The following is a 27,087-nucleotide window of genomic DNA, read 5'->3' as shown; positions in this document are numbered from 1 at the left end:
TAATGTTTCCCTAGCAGGTGTTTTCGGCGGCGCTGTCTGGGCAGTCATACTTGCGATCTGGTCTCAGTCACAGTGGGCACTTTGCTCAGACAGCTGTAGCAACTCATTATTTCCCCTTGTCTTTCTCTCAACCCAGCTGAAATGCCCCAGTGTCCAGTTATTTCAGTGTGTGTAATTTTTCATTGCTTCCTTATTCCCAGCGATGAATATGTACTAGTTATTAAAGTTGCCGGGTTTTATGGTACTGCAGTAAATGGTCTCTTTAAGACCTGTGCGGTTCATCACTAAAAAGGAATATCTTCTGTTTTAAGACCCAAAATCAATTAAGAGAAGGGAAAAGGTAGTTAATTGAATAATGTATTAATACAAGCGTTATTTCGTTTGTATGTGAAGTCATTGTGTTAATTTAAACTGGCGTGGTGTTCATAAACTCCATGCCAAATTGTACAGTAGGTCTGTGAATTTGACTAAAGTTGCAAGCCCTTTACGTGTTAATTAGCTAAAGTAATGTTCAAGTGACAGGTCTGTCAGGATCACCGACACCAAATTGAGCAGCCTGTAAACATTAAGTTTCCTTTAATTGCAGTGGACACTGTAATGTGCTATAAGCTGAATCTGTACTCATTGCTATAGTCAGGGCCCTCTGTGCTGCAGGACAGGCTGTTTATCCATCATCAGTACCACACTATGTTCTTTATCATTACAGTATGCCCTATGCTGCCCAACTTATGCATATAGTCAGAAAGCAGTACTTGCAAATTGTGTTTCCGTCAGTTTTGCATTACTGTTGCTCATAAGCTCTTTTCCTGTGAAACCCTCTGCGTTGAACTCTTTATTTTTAATAGAGTGGGGACCTGGGAAACACTAATCTCTTTATACGATTTTCTTTGATCCTGGGCATAAGGACACAAAGCCGTAACTTTTGGTATATATATAGTCTTATTTTTGCAGTCTGCAGCTGAAACCGAATCAATTTCTAACACGATTTACCATGGCTTACATCTTATTACATACACGGAAAATGACTTTTTAAGGCAACGAGTACTTGATGTTAATTTATTCATATAGATTTACATGTTTGTTTTAGCATAAAGCTGTTTGTAAAGTATATCCATGAAATGCTTGAAGACATCGATAGGGCACAGAGAAGTGATTTGATTATTCATTATTCAGTATGGAGTTCTCTCTAGCTGGGAAAATGGTGTTGATGTTTTGTAGTCATGAACCTGCAGCCCGAGAACATGACACATGCTATTTTAAAACTGAGAAGCAGAGTTGTAAGAAACATGTTTGAACTAAGGATGAGATTTTGTAAGCTGCAGAGTGTCAGGAATGGAGTCAGGTGAATAACACTGATTTTAATAAAAGCTGTTACCTGTTGTACAAAAAAAAGTGGACTGGTGGAAAAGCAAGAGAGTGCTACACGTGACTGCGTTCAAATTTAGCACAAATGATGCATTAAAATAGTGATGTGCCACTATGTGAGATTTAAAAATTGGCTTCGTCATTACAGGGGGAACCACAGTTACTGCATCATGATTTGACTTGTAAGGTTCCAAATTAGAGAATTTGGCAGACGAGGGGTTGCACATTTTTGCAGGATTACCTCACTGCTGTAGCTGTATTGCTTTTGCCCATATAATTACAGAAAGAAAGCCAAATGTAGGTATAATCAGATATAAGTGAGCAGAAGCTGTAGAATGTGAAGAGGGAGGAAATCCTGGCTAAGTGTAGGGTGCTGAAGTAGGGGGTGCTTCAAAAATCAAAATACTCTTAGTAGTGATGCAGAGGGACTCTATGCACTCAGTGGTCTGGTAACTGCAGGTTTGGCATTATTGTTAGAAATACTAATTGACAGCCAAGTTTTGTTACACTGATGTTTATTTTTGCAGACACAACAAGCTGAATGCTTAAACATGAAACTCTTGTAGTTTCAGTTTTACATGTCTTTCTTTAAGATTCCTGAAAAGTGAAAACACATTGCCATTTTGTGCATATATTCAGGCAGTTATGTCTAGTTACAGTATATGCTGACAATTGAGCTGAGGTTACTACGGGCACTTTTGTCTTTGAAAAACACATTAATTTATTGTCATGGTGATGCTGAGTGATTTTTGTCAATTACAGACGTTGTTCAGCTTCTCATATCATCTGAGCTAAGTGAATTTGATAATCTACGGGGAGTTTACGCCTTGCTGCATTGGTCTACCTTCAATTGTCATTGTGAAACAGCTCTTAATCGGCTCGGCACTCTGACTCGCACCCATTCTCACAGGCCATGCTCTGCATTACGTTTATTTCCCTGGCTAACTAGTCACTAACACAAGAGAATAACCTTGACCAATAACTGTACCTGATTAATGGCAGGAAGCAGAATGATGTATCTGAGTCTCTAAGAGTAGATAAGGCGATAACCAATTCATGGTGTTGCTTTCTGTGTGGATAGATCTACAGTACCAGACTTGCCATCTCTGCTATCATGATGTCAGTGGCTCCTGGCAAGAACATACTCAAGAGAAGTTTTGCTGACTTTTCTCTCTTTCTCTCTCTCTCTCTCTCTCTTTCTTTTTTAAAGCAAATCAGTCCTACGTGCTAAATAATTTATGGACAGCATCCAGTGCTTGTATCGTGAAATGATTTGCCTTTGCTTGTATTTGTCACTAAAGAATAAAGCACAAGGTTGCATAACATCAATGTGAGAAGGGAGTCATATTTCCAAAATGCTAGGACTTTGGCAGGATATTACAAACATGGCTTCATCATGATGGCACATATGAAACAGAAAAGGCAAACATTTCTCTGTACTTCTCAACTTGAATTGTCTAAATATTTGTCACTGTAGCCTGCATCATTAACCCAAAATGGTTGGACTGAAGTACCCTGAACCACATACACTTTAACTAAGAAAAAGAGACTAATTCAGTAAATTGTCCAACAAGCTGCATATATTTGCACAAGAATAAATGCTTTCATGTTCCACACATTATCAGTATCTGAACTGTGTACAGATGCAATTTTATTATTGACATTTATATGATTCATTTTAATTCAAAGTGATTTATAGGGCAGTGCATTGAAGTACAGCTGTGAGTTGGCTCACACAAGGTGAAAAGTGTGAACATTTCTGGAGGTCGAAAACACGGCATGCAGCAGTGTTCTGGAGGACTTGGAGTGCCCGATGGTGCAGGCAGGTAGACAGGAGGCAGGAAACTGTAAAATGTCATGCGGAGAGATGATCATAGCTTGCACCAACAACTGAGAAGTTCTGCAATTAGAGAAACATACACCCTGTGTGCTCTCTGTTTAGCCTTAGCAGGTGTATCTTAGCTATAATACGGAGTGTGGGGGTCTTCTCCATGTTTATTGGAGTGTAAAGAACAACACACTAATGATCTCCCAATACATCAAGACAAACTATCCTTTGCTCTTCATCTAGTCAATGCCGCAGACTAAAAATAACCAAGGGCTTTATGGGGATTATAAAAACATCATTGTTAATTTTCTGGTCAGATCTTGAAATAACAAGCTTAATTACATACCCAGGAGTAATTTTACTGGTGATGTGGTGGAAGCACACATTTCCGATTCTGTCTGGCTTTATTGTTTTCCATAACATTGGCTTTCTGAGAAGGAAATGACTGACAATATTGGTAGCTGTTCTCAGTTCACCTGGAATGTTCTGATTGTTGGCACGGCAAAACTTGTCTTTATAGTGCTATATATTTATAAACTTCTTTACAGAGTGGCCTTCCTCGAAGAAAGGATGTCGTTACTTTTGAAACATACTGCATTATGTTTTATTTCCATTGATGAACCACTCGGAAAAATCTCTCTGTGTCCAACAGCAATTATGACATCATCCAATAAGAATTTAGCTGAAAACGGGAAGTGAAAGCCAAATAGAAAAATCATCACCATACATTTTGACAATTCAGAAATTCTCATATTCATCAGTTCTTCACAGAAAATGGGACAGCAAATGTTCAGCTTGGCAGCTATATACAGTCAACTGTCCATTTTGTTTCAGTTAAACCCAGTTTCTGAGGTGTGGGCTAATTTGGCAAGTTTATTTAGTTGCATATCGTTACATCTGCTGTAAGAAATTTTGCAAGCTTTTTCACATGAAAATTCTAAAGTGATACATACAGCAATATTATACCAGCTTAGGTTTAATATTACAATATACTAAGCTTTGGTGGGTTGTATGGTGGTGTATCAGTTAGCAGTATATTGGTTACCTCACACCTCTGGCTCCATGCGTGTGGAGTTTGCATGTTCTCCCCATGTCATCCTGGATTATTCCCTGCCCTTGCACCCATATCTTCTGGTATAGGTTCCACATCCCCGTGACCCTAAATAGGACAATTGGTAGCATGAAATGGATGGATGGATGGACTAAAATTTTGGCAGGAAGAGCTGGAATTTGCTGAATTGTAATTGTACATATAGGTCCAAATGTATACTTGTAGTATTCTGTCTATGTTGTTGATTCACTTTGCATTGTAATGACACAAAGTCAAATCATATGCACTTTTTCAATGAGGTGATAAGAGTGCAGACTATATGGATGCTGAGATTGTTACATTTCAGTACCTACTTCAGAGTTATTAGCATACATCCAAGTGGAAGGTCCTTTAGCTTACACATTTATTGCTATAACAATCCAACCTGCCTATTCAGCAGGTCAGTGCATGAGTGACTTACTTACGGTCATACATTTCTTGCAATTTCATTTCACTGATTCACCTAACTTGCTTACATTTTCACTTTGGAAAGGAACCAAGAATACACTGAAGGAAAATTACACAAACATTGGCTGAATGTCCAAATTCTACAGACTTTTGTGCTGTGGGATGACATTTTAACTAATATTAACATGACCTATGGAACTACAAAGCTACAGTTGCTTCTTTGTTTTACTGTACCTACATTTTAGAATGATGTCTAATGATTACAGTGCACAGTCATATACATACTGTAAATATAAAATTTATGTAGTATCTGTTCAATGTTCAGTACAAGATATTGTATTTTTAACCACTTGAGCTTGGCTTTTTTAAACATCTAGCTTACGGCATCATTGCTATGAACCCCAAAAGCAATATTTGCTTCAGAGGGATTTATTCTTGTCCCAGATGATCTATAAGAAACGAGGAAGTCAATGCATTTGGCTGTTGTAGACTTAGATGATACCCTTCTGCCATTAGACGACTCGAAAATTGTGTCATAGAACTTTCATAAACTATTAAAATCAGAGGCTCCTTTTTGTTGTTTTAGTATTTGGCATTTTAAAGAGCTTAATCCGATATCAGCAATCCTAATGCACAATAAATCAAACTCTCAGTTGAAGAAGCATGACTATTTCTACCTAAGTTATAATTCTCCTTGGCTTGGAGTGGTTGGCTGGAATGTATCACACCTGCCTCCTGATAGACACACCATATCCTGCCTTGCCAGAGAATTGAATGCACCTGCAGCTCACTTGCTAATTGCCTGAAGCAGATACAATGACGCTGTGAGTGATCAGTCATTCGTGAGATTGTGCTTGCTCTCTGCTGAATGGCATAGATGCAGCTTGGTTTTCAGGTTCTGGTTCCTGCCTTTTCCCCGTCCCTGGCCCAATTTCGGACTTACAATCCGCGGATTACGTCTTGGACCTGTAGTCCTTGATTGTAAAAATAAATCTGCACTTCGCTGGATCAGGGGATTTGTTGGTTACAGATTTTGCTTGTTGTTACTGGATTGAAAGTAACCGCTCCTTTGGGACCCCAAAATGTTGGAGTAGGAGAAGCGGAGGTGGAGGGTATTACTTCCAGCAAGACCTGTGGCATGCGCCTCTGATTTTTGGGAATCAAATGAATATTTAAAAACTCTTTTGTGAGGGCCATTGGGATAATCACTTTGTAAGCATTTATTTAAAAAAACAGCTGGACTGGAAGCTGTCAAATTCAAAACATAACATTTTTAAAAAGCCAACAACTCTGCACTCTGAAACAAAAGCTTGCGTTTCTGCCATTATCTAAAAAAAAAAAAAATGTGTCTGATACCCTAAGTTGAGAGTAATCAGGTGTAAAACAGCTCTTCTTCATAGAAGTGCTGCATTTTTGTTTCTTTATTCTTGAAGTGGAAAAATAAGAAAATATCAGTAAAAGTCTCAGTGTTACAGCTTGGTAACTGGATTAAGGCTCCGGCTACTTACAATATTCAAATGGCTCCAAATTGTGCACTGTTTACATGCGAACCTTTGGTGTGCTTCTGAATGTTTTTCACACCGCTAACTATATTTGATCAAATAGGAATTATTTCAGTGTACACCTGGACTCAATGAGTCGGTCATTAAACTAATGTTCTGCATAAATCAGAAGTCTACTTACTGTCAGACAGCATTAGCAAAATAGAAAAACAGCAGCCATTTTAGCTTGTTGAATTCCTTATATAAATACACTATAAATAGCTGGGTTATTATCACTATAAATTATTGAATAATTTAAGCGGAGTTTAAATCTTCTTCAGTGATTGGTTGTAACTCCTAAATTTGAATAGGGATACGGAGCAGAAAGGTAAAATGAATGAGATGTATTATTCATATATATAGCCAGTATGCACTGTGTCATTATTCATACGTTCCAGCTATTTACCATATTGTGTCATTATGGGAGCTGGGCTATGTACATTTCCATGCATTTATAGCCCTGTCCATTATGTATGTTGCCCTCTGCTCCTAGATATACACGGTTTCACCCCCCATACTTGCATATGGATGGGATGACAATAAAGATGATTTGAACATAGCACAATAATTTGGCTTTTTTAGTATTTAATAATAGTACTAAGATAATGAATTACATTTAATAGCAAAATTATCCCTAGAGAATAATGAGAATAAAGTACAAACATTCATGTTTTAATTTTCAAAGCATAATGCACGTAAAATGTGAGAGTACTCCAAGTGTTTATTACTAACGGATGCTTGTGTTCAAAACATTCCAGATACCTTGTAATAATATAATACTTTTGCAATTCTAGCAGTTACTTAGCTGATTTACCTCAAGGATGCCACAGCAATAACTTCCTTCCAAGACCATTTAGACATATAGAAAACACGTTGAAGAATAAGGCCACAGCCTGCCCTGCTATATCAGCTAATAGATTCTGTTCATTATCTATGTGCAAAATATACGTTTTTGTGTGTGTGTGTGTGCGTGTGTGCGTGTGTGTATATATATATCAGGTGTAAAAACGCACACCCATACATACTCCGGTATATTGACTTTCATTTACCCCATCTCTTGCAAGGTCACTTCCTCCCTAGACAAATTTGGCACTGCAGAATGTAGGTTTTAGGTCAAAAACCAAAAGCAATGAATCTCCTGCTTTACTGGGGTTGTCATTTAAGAAATTCCTAGTGGATGGTGCTGTACCTTCAGTTCAGGTCAACGTGAAGGTGTTCTGAGGAGTCACTGAACGTTTCACGCGTGACTCCATTAGTGAACGTCTTTGACTTTCACATTCCTGCTTTGATAGCTCAGACAAGCCCGGTCGTGCAGTGCATGTACTTACATGGATCATAAGAAGAAATGTGTTCATTAAAGAAACTGCTATGCTGTACCTCACATTAATCTAGAAGGAAAAAAAAGCAACATTTCTACTAACACTGGGGAAATGTCTCAGAAAATCTTTTCATGTGGATTATTAATTGCCTGCATTTAGCACTAGCTTAAGTACCACGAAATACAACAGACCGTACAGAGTATTAATGAATGTGCGTATAGACTGTCCACGCACCTGCAGGACCGTAGAGCAGATATGTGCTGCTCGTTGAGCTGCTGGAGTCCAACCAGCAGAGGGCTGCCCTCATCTCCCTCTGGCTCGGGAGACTCGCTGGCTCCTTGCCACCGCACAGTGGGCTACAGTGCCGCCTGAATGCTGATGTGTCACTCTCCAGCACAAGACTCTTTATCGAAGTAACCTTGTTAAGGCCCCGAAGTTCATTGCACTTGGCTGGCTCTCTCTCCCCATTTTGGTTATCCCCCTCCCCCTGCCCCTTTCCTGCCATCCTTTTCCTGCGAGGCACAGAAGCGTGTATCAATCCGTTTCTTTTTCTTTTCTTTTTTTTAAGTAAGCTTAGCTTGAGCTTTGAAGTCAGGAGGATTGTGTGTTTTTGTGTGCTAGACTGAAACTCTACACAGGATGAGGCATACAGCATGAAGTTCATTGTTCTGGACAGATGTTGATTACTTATGTACGGTCATGTTTCGCTGGTTCGAGTGTGACTCTAGAACTATCCCCTTGCTCTAGTTTTTACTTTTTAAGTAAGAAAAAACTTGAGCAGGCCTGTGCTAATGAAGGTCATATATTAATTCCTGTTGAAACAACAAAAGCCTTTTCTGGCCTAACAGATGTCCATCCACTTTCAGCACATATTCTGCTCACACTGAAGTATGCAAATGAGAAAATTTGTTTGTAATGTTTGCCTACTCACCTCTTATTTACTCTTGAAGAATTAGATGTGAATTATTTATATTATCACACATACTATAACGCACTATATGATAGACATTATAGCTTTATAATATCTTGAAAGCCATTTGTCATGCTTTTTCTTGTGTGACATGCATTCTTCTCCTTGGGTGAGGTTTATCTTTGATTTCAATTATCTACCATAACCAAAAGGCATTTCTCTTATCATTGCTTTATGCTCTGGAACAATAAGGAAGTTTGTTTAAATGAGTGCTGAAGATATCACAAAATGTTAATATAAACATTAGATTTACAAGGACAGATATATTTTCTATAGAGTATGCTACTATAAAAGTCTCCAAGGGGATTCCGTACCATGTTCACATTTATTGGTATTGATTCATGCAATAATCAACCTTCTCCATTTTTTAAAAACAACACTAGTTCTGAATCCCAGTGTTACATGTAATTGTATGTTAAGCAGGACATGTAAGGTACAATAATGAAAATGCCTATATGTTCAAGACTTCTGCACCTTATTTGAGCAAACTGTGGCTTGCCTTGCAGTACTGTGGGTTGGGATTATCACCGTGGGCACAGATATTTTTAAATCTTCCACTCCTCTGCTCACCGCTCACTTTGGAAGAAAGTCAGAGCACATCAAGTCTTTTTTGCCGTGGGTTTCTATATTTGCACAATAACGAGGCTATACATCGCTTCCTACCCACAGAGGACCACACTTCAATCCAATTAGCCGGCTGCGGTTACCTGTAACTTCGCTGGCCAGTACTTTACAGCTTGACACATTAAGACAGTCTTCAGACATTTATGCAAATTGAAGGAACTGCAAACATAGGTAAACTTGTGTGTGTGTGTTTTTTGGACACCAATTAAAACAAACTACCACTGGTTCACAAGGAGTGCTCAAGCAGATGGCGAGTCTCATGCCAAACATACTGCCTTTATGCATTACATTAATAACATCTTATTCAGTGTTCTATTATTAAACTTAATTGAACATCTCACATACAAGTTACTGTGATTTAGACATACCTGTGCTTTGCACCAAAAAACAATGATACTAGAAGGTCTTTGTGTTCATTTCACCACAGTAACACTGCTTTTCAGCGTTTGACATTAAAATATGTCCCTGCTTAAATGAATAGTTTTTGTATACCTAACTAGACTACCCTTCACCAATTATAATGTAATTAAAGCCATCACCCTCGGAACTTAATGAAGCTGCAGAGCACCACTCATATATTAATCAAGACAAAGTCCAAATAAAAAGTAAACAAGTATGACTTGTATGGCAATGGTTTGGTATGAAGACAAGTCAGGAGTATTAAACAATAGAAGTAAAAATGTATGCAAGCCAATTAATTCTGAGTTCTTAGAAGTCTCTGTGGGACCTATCCACAGTGTGTTTAATTTACTGGTTATTTTTGCGGTCAGCTGATTTTCCTAAGGAGGAGAGATAAGAGTGGATGTTTGGGGTTACTGTATATACTGAGTTTTAAGAAGCAAAGAGTTCTTTTGTTTTGTGCCATAATTCAGGTACCTGGATTGTCATGTATGTGGCTGCTGTCTTCCACAATATGCATTTTCTCCCACTAAGCTGTAGCTCTCAAAGTTTGTTGTGATCTAAGCTGAAATGACAAGCGAAGGAGGATCAGCTTCAAGTACTGCACCATCATTTGCAGTTTGTTTTTTTTTGTGAATAATACTGATGGACTTTTATTGGTAACTTAAAAGGGGCATCGGGTTAGAAGTAGCCGAAATGGATTAAGTTTTAAGATAGAAATTGCTAGAATCATAAGTTTAAAATGATTATCTTTCAAGTGAGAATGCAGCTGTACACGTTATGCCATAACATATGACGAATACTCCGAAGCTTGTATTGGGTAAAGACTATTATAAAGGCATGTGGGGCTATTCAGCTTTAAACCATGACTTGATGTCTTTACAGTGTCAGGAGCCCATTGAGGGCTTCATGAACAGCCTGGTAGATTATAAGGATATGCATCTGAACAGTGCCGTCAGGTAATAATGATCAACTGCTGATTGCTTCTGCGGGAGACATGAGAATGTATATCTGAATAAAACAGGATTCAGAAAGGATATTTATCATAATGTCTGAATAATCCTTAATCCCTTGCCCCTCGTCTGCTTAAACTTCCAAATGAAAAACAGGACATTGTTCTGAAGAATAAAAGCCAATGTGCATTAGACATGCACCAAATGATCAGATAAAATCATTTTGTACTGGAATAGTAACATAACAGATTCAGCAAAAACTAAATAATTAATCAACATCTTGCAATGTATTGCAGAAGGGATATTTCATCCTGTGAAAATGCTTGCGGACTCCATCACTGCTAGCAGTGAGCTCGTGTATTAAATACAGAGCTGTGGGGGTATTCTGTTGGCTTGTGTTGTATTCCTTTGTCGAGATTTCTTTTTATCGGCGAGATGACGTGTGGGCCCAAGGGCTTTTTTAAAAAGCTACCCGGCTGGAAACAAACCGCACAAATATCTGCCACCCTTGCAATTAACTATCCTTTAATATTACTACTTCGAATACGAGAAGACAGGATCTCAAAGGGTCTCTGAGTCAACGTCAAGGGGCACTTCCAGCTGCCATATCAGCACCCTTATCTTATGTAAATGTTCTGGGACTTTGGTGTGACTTCAGTGGACTACAAAGAAGAAAATGCACAGCACAAAAAACTAGGATAGTTTCCCTAAGGGTATTTTGCTCGAAATATCTGCATTCCTTTGATTTACAAATTAAGAGTCTCTTAATCTTCTCCCTCTTTTCAGCAGTCACTTGTGTCATTTATTTATATGGAGCCATAATAAGTGAACTTAATTGCTCTAATCTCACTGAAACACTACAGGCAAAGACTGTTGTGTTTGTAACTTAAAAACAGCTCGTGTAAACTCTGTAGCATGCCCAGAGACAGAGGAAGATCACAACAGTGTTGGTAAGAGACATTAATTCACCAATCAGGCAAATAAGGAGCCCCGGGAAGTAATGAAATTCATACTGAAATTTAAAATGTTTATTGAAGCATCAGGCCCTTTCAGAAGCCCCTACCCAAAATGTTTGCATCTAACTGAAATGCCCCTTGATGTGATATAAAAGACCTGAACATTTAGTGCGGCTGTAGAGTGAACAAACACACCATGCTTTCAGACACTTTTGTGTTTTTTTAGCCTCATTGTAAAACTACTTTACATTTCAGTCATGAGAGACGATGAATAACACATGAAGACTGAATGCTTTGAAAGATGATCAATATGTATTTTTTTCTTTTCATTTTGGCAATACAAAGGCTACTTAAATCATACATCGCATAAACACTCTCAAAAAATGTTTCATCATATCTATGTCTATCGATTCACTTCTTTGGATTTTGTCATTTGCTTGATCATCCTCACGGAGTTTGATAAGTAAGTTTTTCTTCACGCTGAGCTCCCTCGTGGGCAGTTTTCCGTCCATGTCCATGCACTGTATTAGTTTCTCTCCAGTTCCAGTCATTTTCGCACCCCTGTCCCAAAATAATTTCTGCTGACGTCACTGCATCGCAGTAACGCTGCATCTCTCCTAAACTGGATGTGTCTGAGCCTGGCACATGTCACATTCATGGTGACAAATGTCCTTTAAAGACAGACAAGAAATCTTGGCTTTCAATCATTTAATTGACTTTAACTGTCAGTCTTATTTATCTTCTATGCCAGAAAAGTGTTTGAAATAATCTCTGAATTGTCATGCCATTTAACATCACACCTTTCCAGTACCATCTCCAGCCCTCCTCCGTATTGTCTGAGTGCTGTGACACTTTGCTTCCCTTCCTTTTCTCTTTTAGTAGATGCATCACTTTAATCTTCCCCCAGTATCCAATGGGGAGCTAAGTAAGAAAATTAAGGCCCGGTGTCTAATCCACATGGCGTGACCCAGGAAGTGGCCAGAACGCTCCAGCTTAAAGCTTATACTCCACAGTTTTTTTACTGAGTGGCCTAAAAGACTTAACAAGTAGGTCAGCTGCTTTTTAGAATTCCCATTGTACCTCTCGGGCTCTTGTTGTCCCATAAAATGTAACAGAAACATGCAGTATGTGCGCTGTAGTATTTTTATACAAAAGAACTCATCCACGTCTTCTCCCAAAATGATTTGGTACCTGGTTTGACTTGGATAAGAGAGTCTGTTAGTTGGCAAAGATGCATAGCATTTCTCTGCATCTAAACATAAGGCAGAAAGAAAACAAAATCATAAATGAATGATCCTGACTGGTATTGCGAATCCTTTCTTTGAGTAGTCTTTCATTTAGATGCTTTGCAATAAAACCTCAAATGAAAACCCCAGTGAAAAAAGTCAAGTTAATCTGGCTCCCAGTTCCCTTTAAGTAACTGCAAAATGAAATTGTACCAAAACTACAAAGGGCTATTGTCAAATGATATCTCTTTTAACAAGGGATTTCATAAGCGATGCATATGGCGTTCCCCTCAGTTTCAAGTGAACCTTTAACTGAGCCTGGCCTGCTGCAACAGCTTGGCTATTTCTGATTACAGTCGTTAGTCTATGCACCCTAAGTAAGAGTTGACACAGCAACAAAAATGTAAATTATAAGGAAACACTATGAATGTACACAACATTTTCCAATAACCCAGACATAGTCTGGGTGTATAATATAATTTCAGTGTAAATTTGTAATACAGAATGGGTGGATGAATGATGTGTACAGCCATGTAATATTTTTTTTCTTTTTCCATGCTCACATAGATATAAAAAAATCAACTGGTTATTTGAATGTATTTAATAAAGATGGTGCATTTTGGTGGTAATAATTACAGAATCATGTCAGGACTAATGAGAACAAGTAAGCATTCAAGCATCTTGTTCTAAAAACAGACTTGTCTCCCAAATACTTCAGGCATTGTTATTTGTTGGGTTGTGTAAGGCAGAATGATGGATAATTTCACATGCTATTTATCTAACTGTCTTTCGGATGACCATGTACTGTGTTGCAGGGATGATGCTGTTTGATTACCTCACCATTGCTTTCAGGGCGAATATCTTAGCACGGTCAGTTCTGACTACGTGTTACGAGATCGGGAAAGTAACGCTGTTAAATAAGGTGCCGACCTGGTACCGTATCATCGTGCCGGTCTGCAATGTGCAGTATTAATGGCCCTGTGTCAGATCTCGTCTGGTACAGGGTTTGATATGGCTTTCCCAGGGGAACATTTTGTCATGTTAAATATGAAAAGTCCCTGTGACTTCATCCTTTTTACTGTTCGTCTGTAACACTTTAAGTATGATTCACTCAGCAAAGTGTTTCTCAGCTTTAGTCTTTATTTTTATCCAGACAGCTGAGGTCTTGGTAATACACAGGTTGTCCCTATTATGACATATGGGCAAATACAATCATAACAAAATTACTTAAGAAATACAGAAATTATCTCTTTATGCTGAGTTCTTATGTCATTATCCAAATTACACAAGTAACGAATCTATTCTTTGTTTTTAAGGTTGCCTGACCTCTTATTTCCTTTGAAAGAGATGTGATGAGGAGATCAGAGAGTGGCTGCTTTACAGTGCGGAGCCCAACATTGACTATAGGGCTGCAGTTAGCAAATTAATGAAAAACATGTCAATTGAATAACACAAAACATTTTTTAAAGCTTGTTTAATTATTTCTGGCATAAATATGCATATGATTCAACAAGAATTACAAACGGTGCTTATCCAAACTCAACCCCCCCTCCAACATGAAAAGCTAAAATATCTTGCCATAACCAGGGCTGTGGAGTCGGTAGATAAATGCTCCGACTCCGACTCCGACTCCTCAGTTTCTAAATCTTCCGACTCCGACTCCGACTCCGACTCCCCGACTCCGACTCCTCTGTATGTATATACTATGCTGATGTATTTTCTACATCCATTGAAGGAAAGGAAGGCAACATACATGTCATTTCACCACAGAACTACTGGCTAGGAAGCCAACACTCTACTATAATGCCAGATTAAAGACAAACACAATGAAAACAAGGTTTTCACTAGCGCATAGCGAAGGGGAGCCGACGGAGCTGAGAACACACAAGATGATTTTTCCGCCGTTTGACGCGTGATGACTCGTTGAACGGCCGAAAAATTGGCAGTGCATCTGTAAATGTATGGGGGGCTTTAGGCTAGGTTCACAGTTCCCTGTAACAGTGGAATACGACACAATGGAAAGCGATGCCGCACCTTACCTGTGCATTACATCCCATATAGTGACGCATACAGTCAATGAAAAGCATGCTTCATGGTTACTTGACATGTTCGTTTTGTGGTAACATTATGCACTGCATGCATTGGGCTTTATTCTTACAGCAGAGAAGTAGTTCATTATGACTGTTTGTGAATTGGGACATTTCAACTTACTTTTTTAATTCCCATTTAAATTTAGTAGGAGTCGGAGTCGGTTAACTTTTTGCCGACTCCGACTCCGACTCCAGGTACCCAAAATTGTCTCTGACTCCGACTCCTCGACTCCGACTCCACAGCCCTGGCCATAACGACCATCCAGTGTGTATGGAGCTATACTATCTGATTATTTACATTAGATTTACGTTAATTTAGTGTACAGTTTTGTCCAAAGGGACATAGAAGACAGTAGAGCAGGGTTGGCCAGCATCCCGAACCCCTGGAACAATTTTTAGGGGTAAGGGTCAATATGATGACCCTGGAGCAATATGATGACTCTGATAGGATTCAAACTCACAACCTGCCACATATATTGCTAACCCAAATAAATATATAGGAGGCTGTAATTGTCACGCCCGGCTCGTCCGATCCTCGTGTGTGCCACGCCCCCCCCCGTTACCTCGTGTTACTTCCGGATTGTAATCACCTGTTTCTTGTTAAGATCAGCCTGTCTTGTGTATTTAGTCCGCGTCTAAGTCAGTATTCCCCAGATCTGTCATTGTGGTGTTATGTATTGTTTCATGTTCCTTGCCGTGTGCCTTTGTCTCCCTGAAAAAACCCTGCTCGCCCGCTCGCCTACGTGACAGTAATAACCAGTGAGACGAGGCTAGGGAAGGACCCGTTTGGGTACCAGTTCTGGTTCTCAGAAATCAATATAATTTTTCAAAGCTATGTATTATCTAGTAAAACGATGACCGGTGGTGGGAGGGGTCAATGATGAGTCTTTAAATTCCGCCTATATTTTGTCAAACTTCCTGACTAATTTGACAGTTGACTCAGTTTTACACTTACATATATTTTGGGATGCACTTGTCATATGTATATATACAATCAGGACTTTTGTCGTTTTTATGTATAAAAAGGTGCTATTCTAGCAACTGTCCCTAATCAGGATGGTGTGTAGATTAGTGAGTTAAAGATTACTGATTGTATCCAGAAGGTCATAGGTTCAGACACCCTGCGTTGCAGAGTAGTCATATCAGTGTTGGGCCCATAAGCAAGGCTCTGAAACCCAACCGCTCTAGAGGATGCTAGCTGAACTTGCCCTCTGATCCCAAGCTTTCATCACTGGTGTGTTACGAGGAAATATATGTAAATATAGATAAATGTAACTAACAAGCTATATCAAATGTACAATTTTGTAGTGGCAAACAACGGTGTAGGACAGAGTTTGATATTGGGGGGACACAACTTAATTTGAATACAAAGGTATATTTATTGCGGGGATGACTGAATCCAAATTAGATATTGGGGGGGGGGTTTCTTATACCCCATGTGGCAAATTTTACATCACAGTCAGCATATTTTTCAAAGGGGTACAGGAGACTTAAAGGAATGGTATTGTATCCTGTCATTGTTAGGTTACATTTCAGGTTAGATTGTCCTATTAAATGCCTTAGCAACATGTCTTATGTAATAGGACAGTCAATCAGGGCAGTGATGTAATGTGGAATACTAGAGGTACTGCTGAATTATTATTGTGGATATGAATTTACAGCTTGGCTCATTATTTGAATTGGTTTGACTTACCTTAAATTTTGCCTTGAACCTTCAGTTCAATATTTCTCATTAGCAAAAAGCTAATATAATAGGATGCCTATAGTAGTGATTCCCCTAAATGGGTCTATTCTTCAAATTATGACAAAATGAGCAATGAACTTGGAAATAATTAGGCATAGTCAACCTGCTTTCATACAATTATAGATCTGTTTTTCTCGAAAATACATTGGGAAAAGAAATTATTCAATTATGAGTAGAAACTACAACTTTTGGCATATTGAGATGAATAAGTTTCTAAAGCCATAAGCCCATTTTCAAAGTCTGTACATAGGCAGAAAATGTTAATTCTGAGGTTGTAGCATTCAATAAAATGCAGACGTAGTGATTTCAAACCAATAAGTAGCATAATCAGACTGCCTGTTTTAAAAGTCATGTGCTTCCAGTAGCCACCACTAGTGTTGCCCTAAAAGCAGTTGCAGAACTGATTTCACTATAGAACACTGAACTGTATTCTGCACTGTCTTTTATAAGACTAATAACATTTTATACCAAATGGTAATTTTGTATTTTCTCTTTAAAACTACCTTTGTTTACGCTAGCATAAATAATGGGGCACACTTAATCAATTAGAAACATGCTGATTGGTCGGTGAAGGAGCACAGATAGAAAGTACTAGGATGCTATTGTTTAGCTGTGCAAATTTCCAGAGTAAACCACTTTAAACTATCTCTGGGAAGCTTCTGGGATTGAGTTACCTCAGAGCAATCAGAGATGCAATTCCAGAGAATTCCCTAATACTCAACTACGATAAAAGAATATTGGTGGATTAATGTGAGTAATTAATATTGTAATAATATTTGTGTTTACTGGTTTGAGTGCACCTTGAAATCTACAGTTAGGTTGGTGCCAGGGGTTCTTATCTGCAGCTTAATGACTTAAATGCACTGTAAGCTAAAATTGCTTAGGGCTATGTTGTGTGTGTACCGATATATCTACATCTAAACAACTGAGCAGTAACTTAAAGGCAAAACCTTAAGTAGATATGACCTTAACATAAACATGAAAAATTTGAAAATATGTTAAACTGGGCAGGGCAATATAGCAAAATATTTTATCACAATAATTTTAGTATTATTATTTTTTGTATGTCCAACGATATTGATACTATACAATATAGCAATATAGTTCAAGTCCTTATTTCTTTCCTTCAGTACTCCATGTTTGCTTAAAATTCCCTTAGAATTGCCCTTAAACAGATTCAGAACATGAAAAAAGGTGACAAATTGAATGGACTGCAAACTGCAATCTAATTTTTATAACTAAATCATATAAAAATAAACTTTTTTGTAGTAGTGCGGAACACTAGAAAATACCAACAGTACGTTTTGTTGCTAGGATTTTTCTCTGACTGCCTCACTGTTCGTGCCAGGGAACGGGTTTGACTACAGCTGAAGGATATGCCCTAAAATTATTTCAGCATATTTTCACAAAATTGATATTCATCCCAACATTCCAAAATTCATATGTAGTAAAATATAACAAGTGGTTTTGAGTTTTTCTGATTATCATGACCAAAGTTTGTAGGCCTACTGAAGCCATGGAGCATTTCATAGATATAATGTTATATTACGCTAAAAACAGACTCCTTCCTTGATGAAAGTTGTGTAAAATACTCCATTGTAATTATACTGCTGTCAATTATACAAGAATACAAGTGTTATGTTCCAATAAACCTATCGTCAGGCGAAAATATAGTGAAAATGCTATTTAATACAAAACATCTAACCTAACAAACATCATAGCCTTGCCTAGCATACCTTAAACATGCTTGGAACACTTACATTAGCTTACAGTTGGGCACAATAATTGACACAAAGCCTATTTTATAATAAAGTGTTGAATATCTCATGTAATTTATTGAAATTACCCATCACAAAGTCGAAATATCGTTACTTGGACCATCATAACCGAGGGAGCATCTATGTTACGAAAATTATGATATTCAAATTGATGACGATATAAATGTTCATTATCACAATAATGAAGTATTACTGCTAGATAATGATTATGATCATTAGTATTGCATGGCATAATGGGCTACATAGAACACAATATGATATAGCAGCATTGTTGTATAGTCAACATGGGTGATTGTATGACGGCTAGGAGCCAGAACAGTTAAAGTGCATATTCTGCATGTATAGTGCATGGTGTGTGTTGTATGGATAAGTCTCAGTTCATTTTGGTTTGGTGCTGTTGTGAGACGGCTAGCGGAATGACAGCTTTGGGGTTAGCAGAATGAAAGCTTTTGCGAACATACAGGGCTGTGTAACGCTTGCCAGATGGCAGAAGTGTGAAGATGTTGTGTCCGGGGTGGATTGGATCATTGCAGATGTTCCTGGCTTCGCGACTGCAGCAGGTTTGTAGAGTTTCCTCTGGGGTAGGAAGTTGTGAGCCCAGATATCGATATATCACTGAGCTTTATGTTAAACAAAGAATGCTACGAGTTCACACCATAAATTTGTGGCCCCTTAGAAGTGATACATGTAACTTTAATAGTTTACGGAAATTTAAGTGGTGTACATTATTTCAGACATAATTTAAGGTTCACTCAGCATTAGTGACTGTTATAAGAAAATATAACGTAGTGCAAACCCAACAAATAATACATTTTAAAATCAATATTACATCATTTTATATTCCTAGAAAGCAGTACCTTTCTTCAGGGGTTATATAACTGTACTTTTTGGGTTATATATCAAATGCCTTAACTACCACCACTGTTTTTTTTCTAACAGGTCATGTGACATTCAGCCATATCTCAGATTTAGTGTTTGTGCCTGCAGAAATTACTCTAAAGTGTTAAATTCAAGATGATTGTGTAGGATGAATATTTTTGGAGTATGTGGCTGCAAAGAAGGATGATTCATTGTAAGTGCTGGTTGGGAGTGCAAGATAAGATGAATTTGACAGCTTGGCTCATTTAGACTGGCCTACTGTCCAGGTTCCAATCACAGATATGTTTCACATGGTCACTATAGCGACCTGCAGCATGAGGAAAATGTTGTACAACATTTGAAATTCTTGTTAAGGAAAATCTGACTTTTTGACCTTACGAAAAAGACCTGTAATAGTTGAACAGACACTGCAAATATCCATCCGTAACTGCTTATGCAGTACGGGGTTACAATGAGTGTGGAACAAGCACAGGGCATGAGGAGAGAAATACCTTGAATGGGATCATAGTCCATTGCAGGCCACACACTCACACACATTAATGATAATTTGTATGTATTGATTCAATGAACCCCAGAGGAACCCAATGTACATGGAGGAAACTCACTGGAACATGATAAGAAAATGCAAACACACAGTTTACTGAGGACAGGAATCAAATCTGCTACCCTGGAGGCATAAGAGTACAGAGCTGAGCCATCAAATATCCATCCATTCATCTCCTAAGCGCTTATCCTATTGAGGGATTCAGGAGGCCTGGAGCCTATCAGAGGCTGGGCTGCACTCTGGTCAACAATTTGTGTACAAATTGCAAGTTATGCTTTCCCATGACCAAAAAAAGTTATGTAAGAAATTTTAGGTGCAGGACTTTTTATACAATAAGAATATATCTAATCTGATTATTAAAGTACACTTTAAAAATTGCAAAAAAGATCCCAAGAAGGTACCAAAAAAACACACACATTTTAGCAAGGAAAGGAAATCTGAACAAAATAGCTTGCTGTAAGGGAATTAGGTTGTTCATACTTCCCCTGGGCATACTAGGGGCTGGGATGGAAAAAATCAACTTATATGTAGTTGGGAAACAATAAGCAGTTGGATGGACGACAACACAAACTTGTGCATATAGCATATAAGCTGCTGCCATATGTTTTGTTTTGGGGGAAATATATTTGAACAAAGTGTTTGTAAGTAGGTAAGCTATAGTTATGTAAATGTTTTCACATACTTAATAGCTTGGAATTCTGATTAAAATGCGCTCTAAGTTTTTATGTCAGGATGATGCAACACAAATGTTTTCTGTTCATTAAGTTTATTAGCTGAATGTACAATAGCCCTCAGTGTTTAATAACTCAGTATTTGGAATAGTTTTGGTCACCATGAAATGGTCTACAATTCAGTAACTACCACCTCATCCAGGAATAAAATCTTCTAAATCCTTCTCATGCATCACATAAATCCAATCATCACATAAATCCCCCGGACTCTAAGGACCAAAGTTACTCAGTTTTATAACTGGCAAGCGAGTGCAAATCAGGCCTGATTGCTTAAGCAGCTGACCTTAATTATCCCTTAATTTTGGTTGAGTTGGCTAGCATGAAGATTGTCTGTTTAACTTCAGTGCAGTGTAAATGAAAGTAAACTTCATTTATTTTCTTCAGACTTTCATTATTGTAATATTGGTATGCACCTACTGATCTAACTAAATTCATTGTGGAGATTGTGAATAGATGAATGAATTCACATGGGGCAAATGCTGACCCCCCGATATTTCATGCCTGTATACAGGTATCTGTCTTTAAGTGGTACCCCTGTTCCACAGTAGTTTATGTGGTGTACAGTAGGCTGTAATGGAAATGTTACTGGTACTCGGTGAGTAAAAATGGTCAATCATTAACATTCCAGTAAAGATTATTTGAGGAATATTCTTTCAGTGTTTCGACTGAGATGATGTCTCTCTTTTATAGTGGTTCTATAGAAGTATTGTATTATTGCATGGTTTGGAAATCTAAATTTTTCAAATAGGATTAGCCTTGGAAGCTTGCAACATCTCTGGATGGAGTCAGGCCAAGTAGTTGGACATTTATAACAGACAGGGCTCAAGCTATATTTAATTGTCAGATCATCCTCTGAAGATGGAGTCTGTGTTGTTGCCCTCCACATTCTGACTGTTATTTGGCATCGGTACACCAGTATATTGTATGTCCAGAATTGAAAATATTGTACTTGGGATGAAGTGTACTTTTCATGCACTAATGTGATTACTGAATTGGTAATTTTACCTATGGTCAATTTTATCTATTATATCTATTGTATTTTTATCAATTGCATTATCTATATTGTATTGCATTGTGTGTGTTGATGTCGGAAGTTATGTTGTCCTTGTGCTTTGTTGGATGTGAACACTGGTTGCAAAATATTTTCTCTTGAGAGATAATTAAGTTAGTTGAACTCTTGAACCTACTGTAGGGTCATTGCCAAAAGAATCCTTTGGATTTTAAAGATAATAAGTAATGTTATGCAGTTGGTGGGTAGAGATACCACAGGCCTTTGTTTGCAGAGGGATTCTTGGAATATGTTTGCCAACATATGTGTCTTTCCTCTCTTTGATCTTGTCATCTTGACAGTGTTTTTTTTTTTCGTGTACCGACTCCACATGTATAAAAGAAGAACTTCAATCGCAGGATACAAACTGTAAGAATGGTATTTGAAGATAAGTCAGCATTGCACCTGTGCTTCATAGACTGTCAATAGCAGCTAAAGTTGATATTTGTGCATTTGCACTATTTTAGCCATTTTCATCCATTCAATAATAATATTAATACTATTATTATTATTATTGTTATTAATAATAATAATAATAATAATAATTCCCCCACTGGTCTGCCTAGCTGCGTGTGGGGGGTGAAACCCAGAGGCTCACCATGTGTGCTTTCTGCCACCTGCTTCCTTTCACCCTCAAGGCCGCAGTCGTCACTCAGCAACTTAACGAGCTCAGAGGAGAGCATCGCTTCCTGGAGTCCGCCCACAGCCCCATAGGGGTCCGGCCGACAGCGGGCGCTGCCGTAGAGCGATGAGAGGGGCCCAGCGGTCTAGCCCACCTGACAGTACATGAGTCAATTTGCGCTGGGGCTCATCACCACGGGCGGTTAATACGGCACAGTGGGCCCTGAAGCCAGGCCTACGCGACACAGCTCAGCCGCCTGTGATTGGGTGTCACGGGCAGCCCTGTTTTTTTTTTTTTGTGATTTTGTCCTTTCATATAATCAAATTAAATTGATTAAATTCTCATCCTTACAACCTTCTGCTGGTTCTGTTTAGATTTCTAAATAGCTAGCATATATTAGTAAGACACTTTCTTGCTGCCTATAAGTGACTTAGCAGTTCAGTCGGTCTAGCGTGGGTGCAGGTGCTCCGATTTCTTCCGGCAGTGGACAGGTCTGGAAACTGCCCATAGTCTGTGGCTGTGTGCGTGTACCATGCTGACATCATGTCCAGGGTATCCGCCGGCTTTCCCAGATAGGCTTCCTGGTATAGGTCAGTCTATGTGCTCAGCGCTATGGCTTTAACAGGACAATTTACAAAAGGTTTTTTTGGTGGGATTTAAAAATGTAAAACAAAGTGTTTCATTTACTGTATTGTTTTCCATCTATTGGTCATTTGGACGAGGAGCACTGTGTAAATAAACTAAAAAAGATTACTTTGGCTAGGACAGTAAATGTTAGGATGTGAAGCATTTCAGTTTAAGTCGAGCTTCAGTGTTTTGGGTTTTGTCTGTGGTGATGAGCACAATATTGGGGCTGAATGGAGGCTGATTTTTGTATTGGTCAATGGAGTAATTTGGATGAGGCAACTACTAATTAAATAACCCTTTGCTGTCACACTGGCTGTCTCTGCAGGGACTTGACAAATGGTATTCATTAACATTAATGGATGGTTTATCTGGAAAGACTGATAATCATTCTCATAGGAATTGTTGTTAAATGCCTCAGTAGGTCTGTATTTTATTCTCTGCTGGAGGTGATCTGTGATCTGTCTGCTGTGTTTAAAAGTAAAATGTTATTATAGGGTAAATAATATAAAGAAATATTTCTGTTAATGCAAACTGACTCCCAATGTTTGGGAAGGATTGAACCCTTGTAGCTATTTAATTTTAGTACATTTTGCCTACTGATCTGTTTTCTATATATATTGATGTATTTTTTGTCTTCTTCCTGTTTTTTTCCATCTGAAAGGATGGAAAGTCCACCTTCTTCCAATTCGGGGCTTCCATCCAGCAGGAAGCACTGCTGATGCTGAATATCATGGAAGAGTACGACTGGCACATCTTCTCTATCGTGACCAGCAAGTTTCCTGGATACCAGGATTTTATCAGCATCCTGAAGAGCACGGTGGAGAACAGCTTTGTGGGCTGGGATTTACAGAACATCATCACTCTGGACGCCGTGGATGGAGATATAAAAACTCAGGTGCAGCTGAAGAGGATTCAGTCCCCTGTCATTCTGCTCTACTGCTCCAAAGATGAGGCCATATACATCTTGGAAGAAGCTCGCTCCTTGGGCTTGACTGGGTTCGGTAATATATGGATCGTCCCCAGCATGGCAACGGGCAACACAGAGTTCATACCAGAACAGTTTCCTTCCGGAATGATCTCAGTGTCTTATGACGACTGGGACTACCCTCTGGAGATGAGGGTGCGGGATGGCCTAGGGATCATTACCACTGCTGCTGTGTCTATGCTGGAGGAATATGGTGACATCCCAGAAGCCAAAACTAGCTGCTATGGACAACCGGAGAAAACTAAACTACCTCCCAGTGCTTTAAAGAAGTAAGTTCCTCCATTGGTAATTAACACTGGTCCTACTCCCTCTTCCACAATGTGATGAGTACAATATTTCATCTAGTAATATAATATATTATTGCACAAATGTTCCAGTGATCTGGATAAGCAGCTGGAAGATTCTTTGAATGCTTGAATTGTCGTAAAAATAGTTCCAAATTAAATCATACAGAGGAACAATTTGTTGCCTGTTTGATGTTGGACAGTAGTGCAGCCCATATGTGACTGAGCTCGTTAATTAATTATGCTTTGCAGTATCTTAGGGTCCTTTCCTGAGGATTAGGGGTTGTGGGTTTAAATTTCAGCATCGCACTCTGTTCCATGTTCCCGATAGATATCCAAATATACAGGCAGTCTGCCACCTACCTTCCTCTAACATTGGCTTGTCATAGCAAATTATTTACAACTGATGTGTGCACGGTATCAGGGTAGGTAAGGTAATGCACACCACAAGCAACTCAAACTTGTGTTCTGTGGAAATATTAATAAACTGAGCGTAATATTGTTAGAGAAGTTTATATTCTAGTATATTCTTAAAAATAGGCTGGCAGGTGGAAGAGAAAGAGTTGATAAACTGAAATGTCACCCAGGCCCCATACTGGTGTTTGCTGTCAGTCTTTCATCTCCCAGAGCCTTCTGGTATCTCAGAGAACCTGGTCCCCAGGAGAATTGGGCCAGACACGTCATACACTGCCCATCACAGTCTATCAGGCACAGAAATTGTCATGCGAAAGTGAACAGAGCCTGCATCTGGGATGCTAAATTTTCACTTGGGTGCTACTAGTGGTGCATGATTCGCGGCTCTCAGTCCACAGGAACCGCAGCTTATCAGATCCGCCGGTCAGGGCAGCACACCTGTACGGGAGAGACCTCTAGCTCGTGTACATTTTCTTTCGGATACATTTATGGCTTGCATCTGAGCAGCAGAAATGTTTTTCTAAAAGGCACAGAATAAGTAGGCCAGTGTCACAGTGACAAGAATGGCAGATGTATATTGATGACAGTGACTGTACCTGACAGGTAGGACTACACTAGCAAAATATCTAAAAAATCAGTAAAGAGTACAAATAAACTTATTCATAAATACTTTCATACATAAAACGTAGCAGTCATAATAATTATTTACAGTTAGGCCATTTTATGATTTTGCATTAGCTATTTCTGCAGATCGTGATCAGATTACAGTACAAAGCTTTTTGGCCAACTGTCATATTTTTATTTTATTTTTTTTTTATTTATTTAAACCTTTATTTTACCAGGCAAAGCATTAAGAACAAATTCTTATTTACAATGCCAGCCTGGCAAGTGGCCGATATTCATTGAAGTTTTCCATGCGATACAGCAGGCCAACCTGTTAGTTAAAGGTTACAAGTGTCCAAATGTGTAATGCAGCGTTTCCCAATCCGGTCACCTGGGACCCAGAGCCGGTCCATGTTTTTGCTCCCTCCAAGCACGAAAATGTGGACTGGCCCCGAGGACCGGATTGGGAAACTGGTGCAAAGGCATGCTATGATCTCATTACCCCTACCTACCAATCTGCTGTGCGTCTACAGACGAATCTGATAACAGAGGTTCCTCTTCCCAGTTTATGTGAAATGCGTTTAAGTAGGAAGCAATGGTATGCACACTGATTTGGAGAGCTCACAGTTTGGGCTTTAGAGAGAAGCCAGCATATTCCCAAAACCCCTGGGTAAACACTCTCCAGCCGCCCCCCCCCAAATGAAATACCACCCGTTCCACAGTAAAGTCAGGGCTCAAAGGCTTGTGCAAATACACGCCAGCTTCTGGTATAACATATGGGTAAGTATCTTCTGAAGATGTGCTGCTTGATTTGCAGGGATGAGCACCATGTTTGGTGTATTATAAATGTAGGAATGGTTTACAATGACGATTCTTCGAGAGAAATGTCTAGTGTGGCACAAAAATGAGGCTTTGCCTGCTAATGCAAGTTTTACTGTGTATTTTCTCACTGAGCCCCACAGATGCATATTTGGGGCTCAAATTATTGCTGTACAGTCATATTGCCTACCTCAGCTATTGAGTCATTACCATATTACCAGAAATGTGTGCTTGAAATCATGAGAATTATGAACAACCTTGCAGGATCAGAACAAGTCTAGTATTCATCTACCGTTCCTCACTCCCTTCATCTTTGCATGGCATTTTAAATAGTATTTTTGTCACAAACAACATGGTTGGCTGATGGAGAAACCACTTAGATGCTGCAGCTTATAGGATACCTAGGAGTCTTCACACCTTCACTTAAAGAATATTGAATGGATATAAATAGTGATTTATTTAGTTAAGAATATAAATTTGAGGAAGCTGCATTTTTAGTGGGATGTGACAGTTTTGCAGGATTCAAACCTGCTCTTTTAAGATGTATAGTGTTTTTGGCAAAATCAGGCTTTGGGCATTCAGGCATCAAGTATCCTATTATGTAACATGGCCATCATCCCACTCAGATTTTATTGTGGAAAAAGCAATTACAGGATAAAAATGGTCATGATGTATTTATATATGAAATATGACAAGTGGTTGATAGGATTTATCGTTGGAACATGATGGGATTGAAAAGAGAGGTCAAGAGGTAAATAAAACACGAAAAATAAAACAGCTGTTCTGATGAAAAAAAAAGAAAAATAATAATAATCAAACGAATCATTGAGCACAGAAAGACACTGATACTACCAATTTGCAATGGGAGACAGACATCGAGTGCTTGGTCAGGGTTACTGGAGAAGTGACCCTAAGCAGGAGCTTCACAAGGGGACGAAGTTAACCAAACTCACCTACTCATTCTGCCTCATCTTCCTGTTTTTTATATCTTAATTTCTGTGGCAGCGAGATACCTGGAGTTTAACATTAGTTTATCAAGTGGAAAAAAGGATTATAATCATGGGCATAAATTATAGGAGGTGGGGGTGGTTGTAAAACCCCCAATAATCAAAACCGGCCAGTACAACCCCCTGGATCCCCTTAAAATGGGTGCAGATCTCAACCCCCCCAGTGCTTAACCCAAAGTTATGCCATTGCTTATAATTACAAGCCTTACTTTATAGGAATGAAGTGGACTCAC

The 27,087-nt window shown here is 38.8% G+C and overlaps 1 protein-coding gene and 1 long non-coding RNA gene across 7 annotated transcripts in view; one reads left to right on the top strand and one right to left on the bottom strand.

Annotated features, from left to right (window-relative positions):
- LOC111845544 (glutamate receptor ionotropic, NMDA 2A-like) overlaps positions 1-27,087 on the top strand; it is a 74,482-nt gene that overhangs the window by 10,576 nt on the left and 36,819 nt on the right. For 2 of the 6 annotated variants that reach the window (XM_023815039.2, XM_072712524.1), the window contains one exon: positions 23,404-23,996. In XM_023815039.2, coding sequence (XP_023670807.1) covers positions 23,404-23,996 — 593 coding nt within the window. The other 4 variants (XM_023815042.1, XM_023815041.2, XM_023815040.2 and 1 more) reach the window with 4 other exon arrangements.
- On the bottom strand, positions 1,864-7,945 carry LOC111845547 (uncharacterized). Its single transcript, XR_002838647.2, has 4 exons — positions 7,786-7,945; positions 4,239-4,352; positions 3,540-3,623; positions 1,864-3,210 (listed from the first exon to the last, which is right to left on the bottom strand). It is a non-coding gene; the product is annotated as an uncharacterized lncRNA (long non-coding RNA).

The sequence above is a fragment of the Paramormyrops kingsleyae genome, chromosome 5 (genome assembly GCF_048594095.1).
Source record: "Paramormyrops kingsleyae isolate MSU_618 chromosome 5, PKINGS_0.4, whole genome shotgun sequence".
NCBI lineage: Eukaryota > Metazoa > Chordata > Actinopteri > Osteoglossiformes > Mormyridae > Paramormyrops > Paramormyrops kingsleyae.
This window is presented reverse-complemented; position numbering and strand designations above follow the sequence as displayed.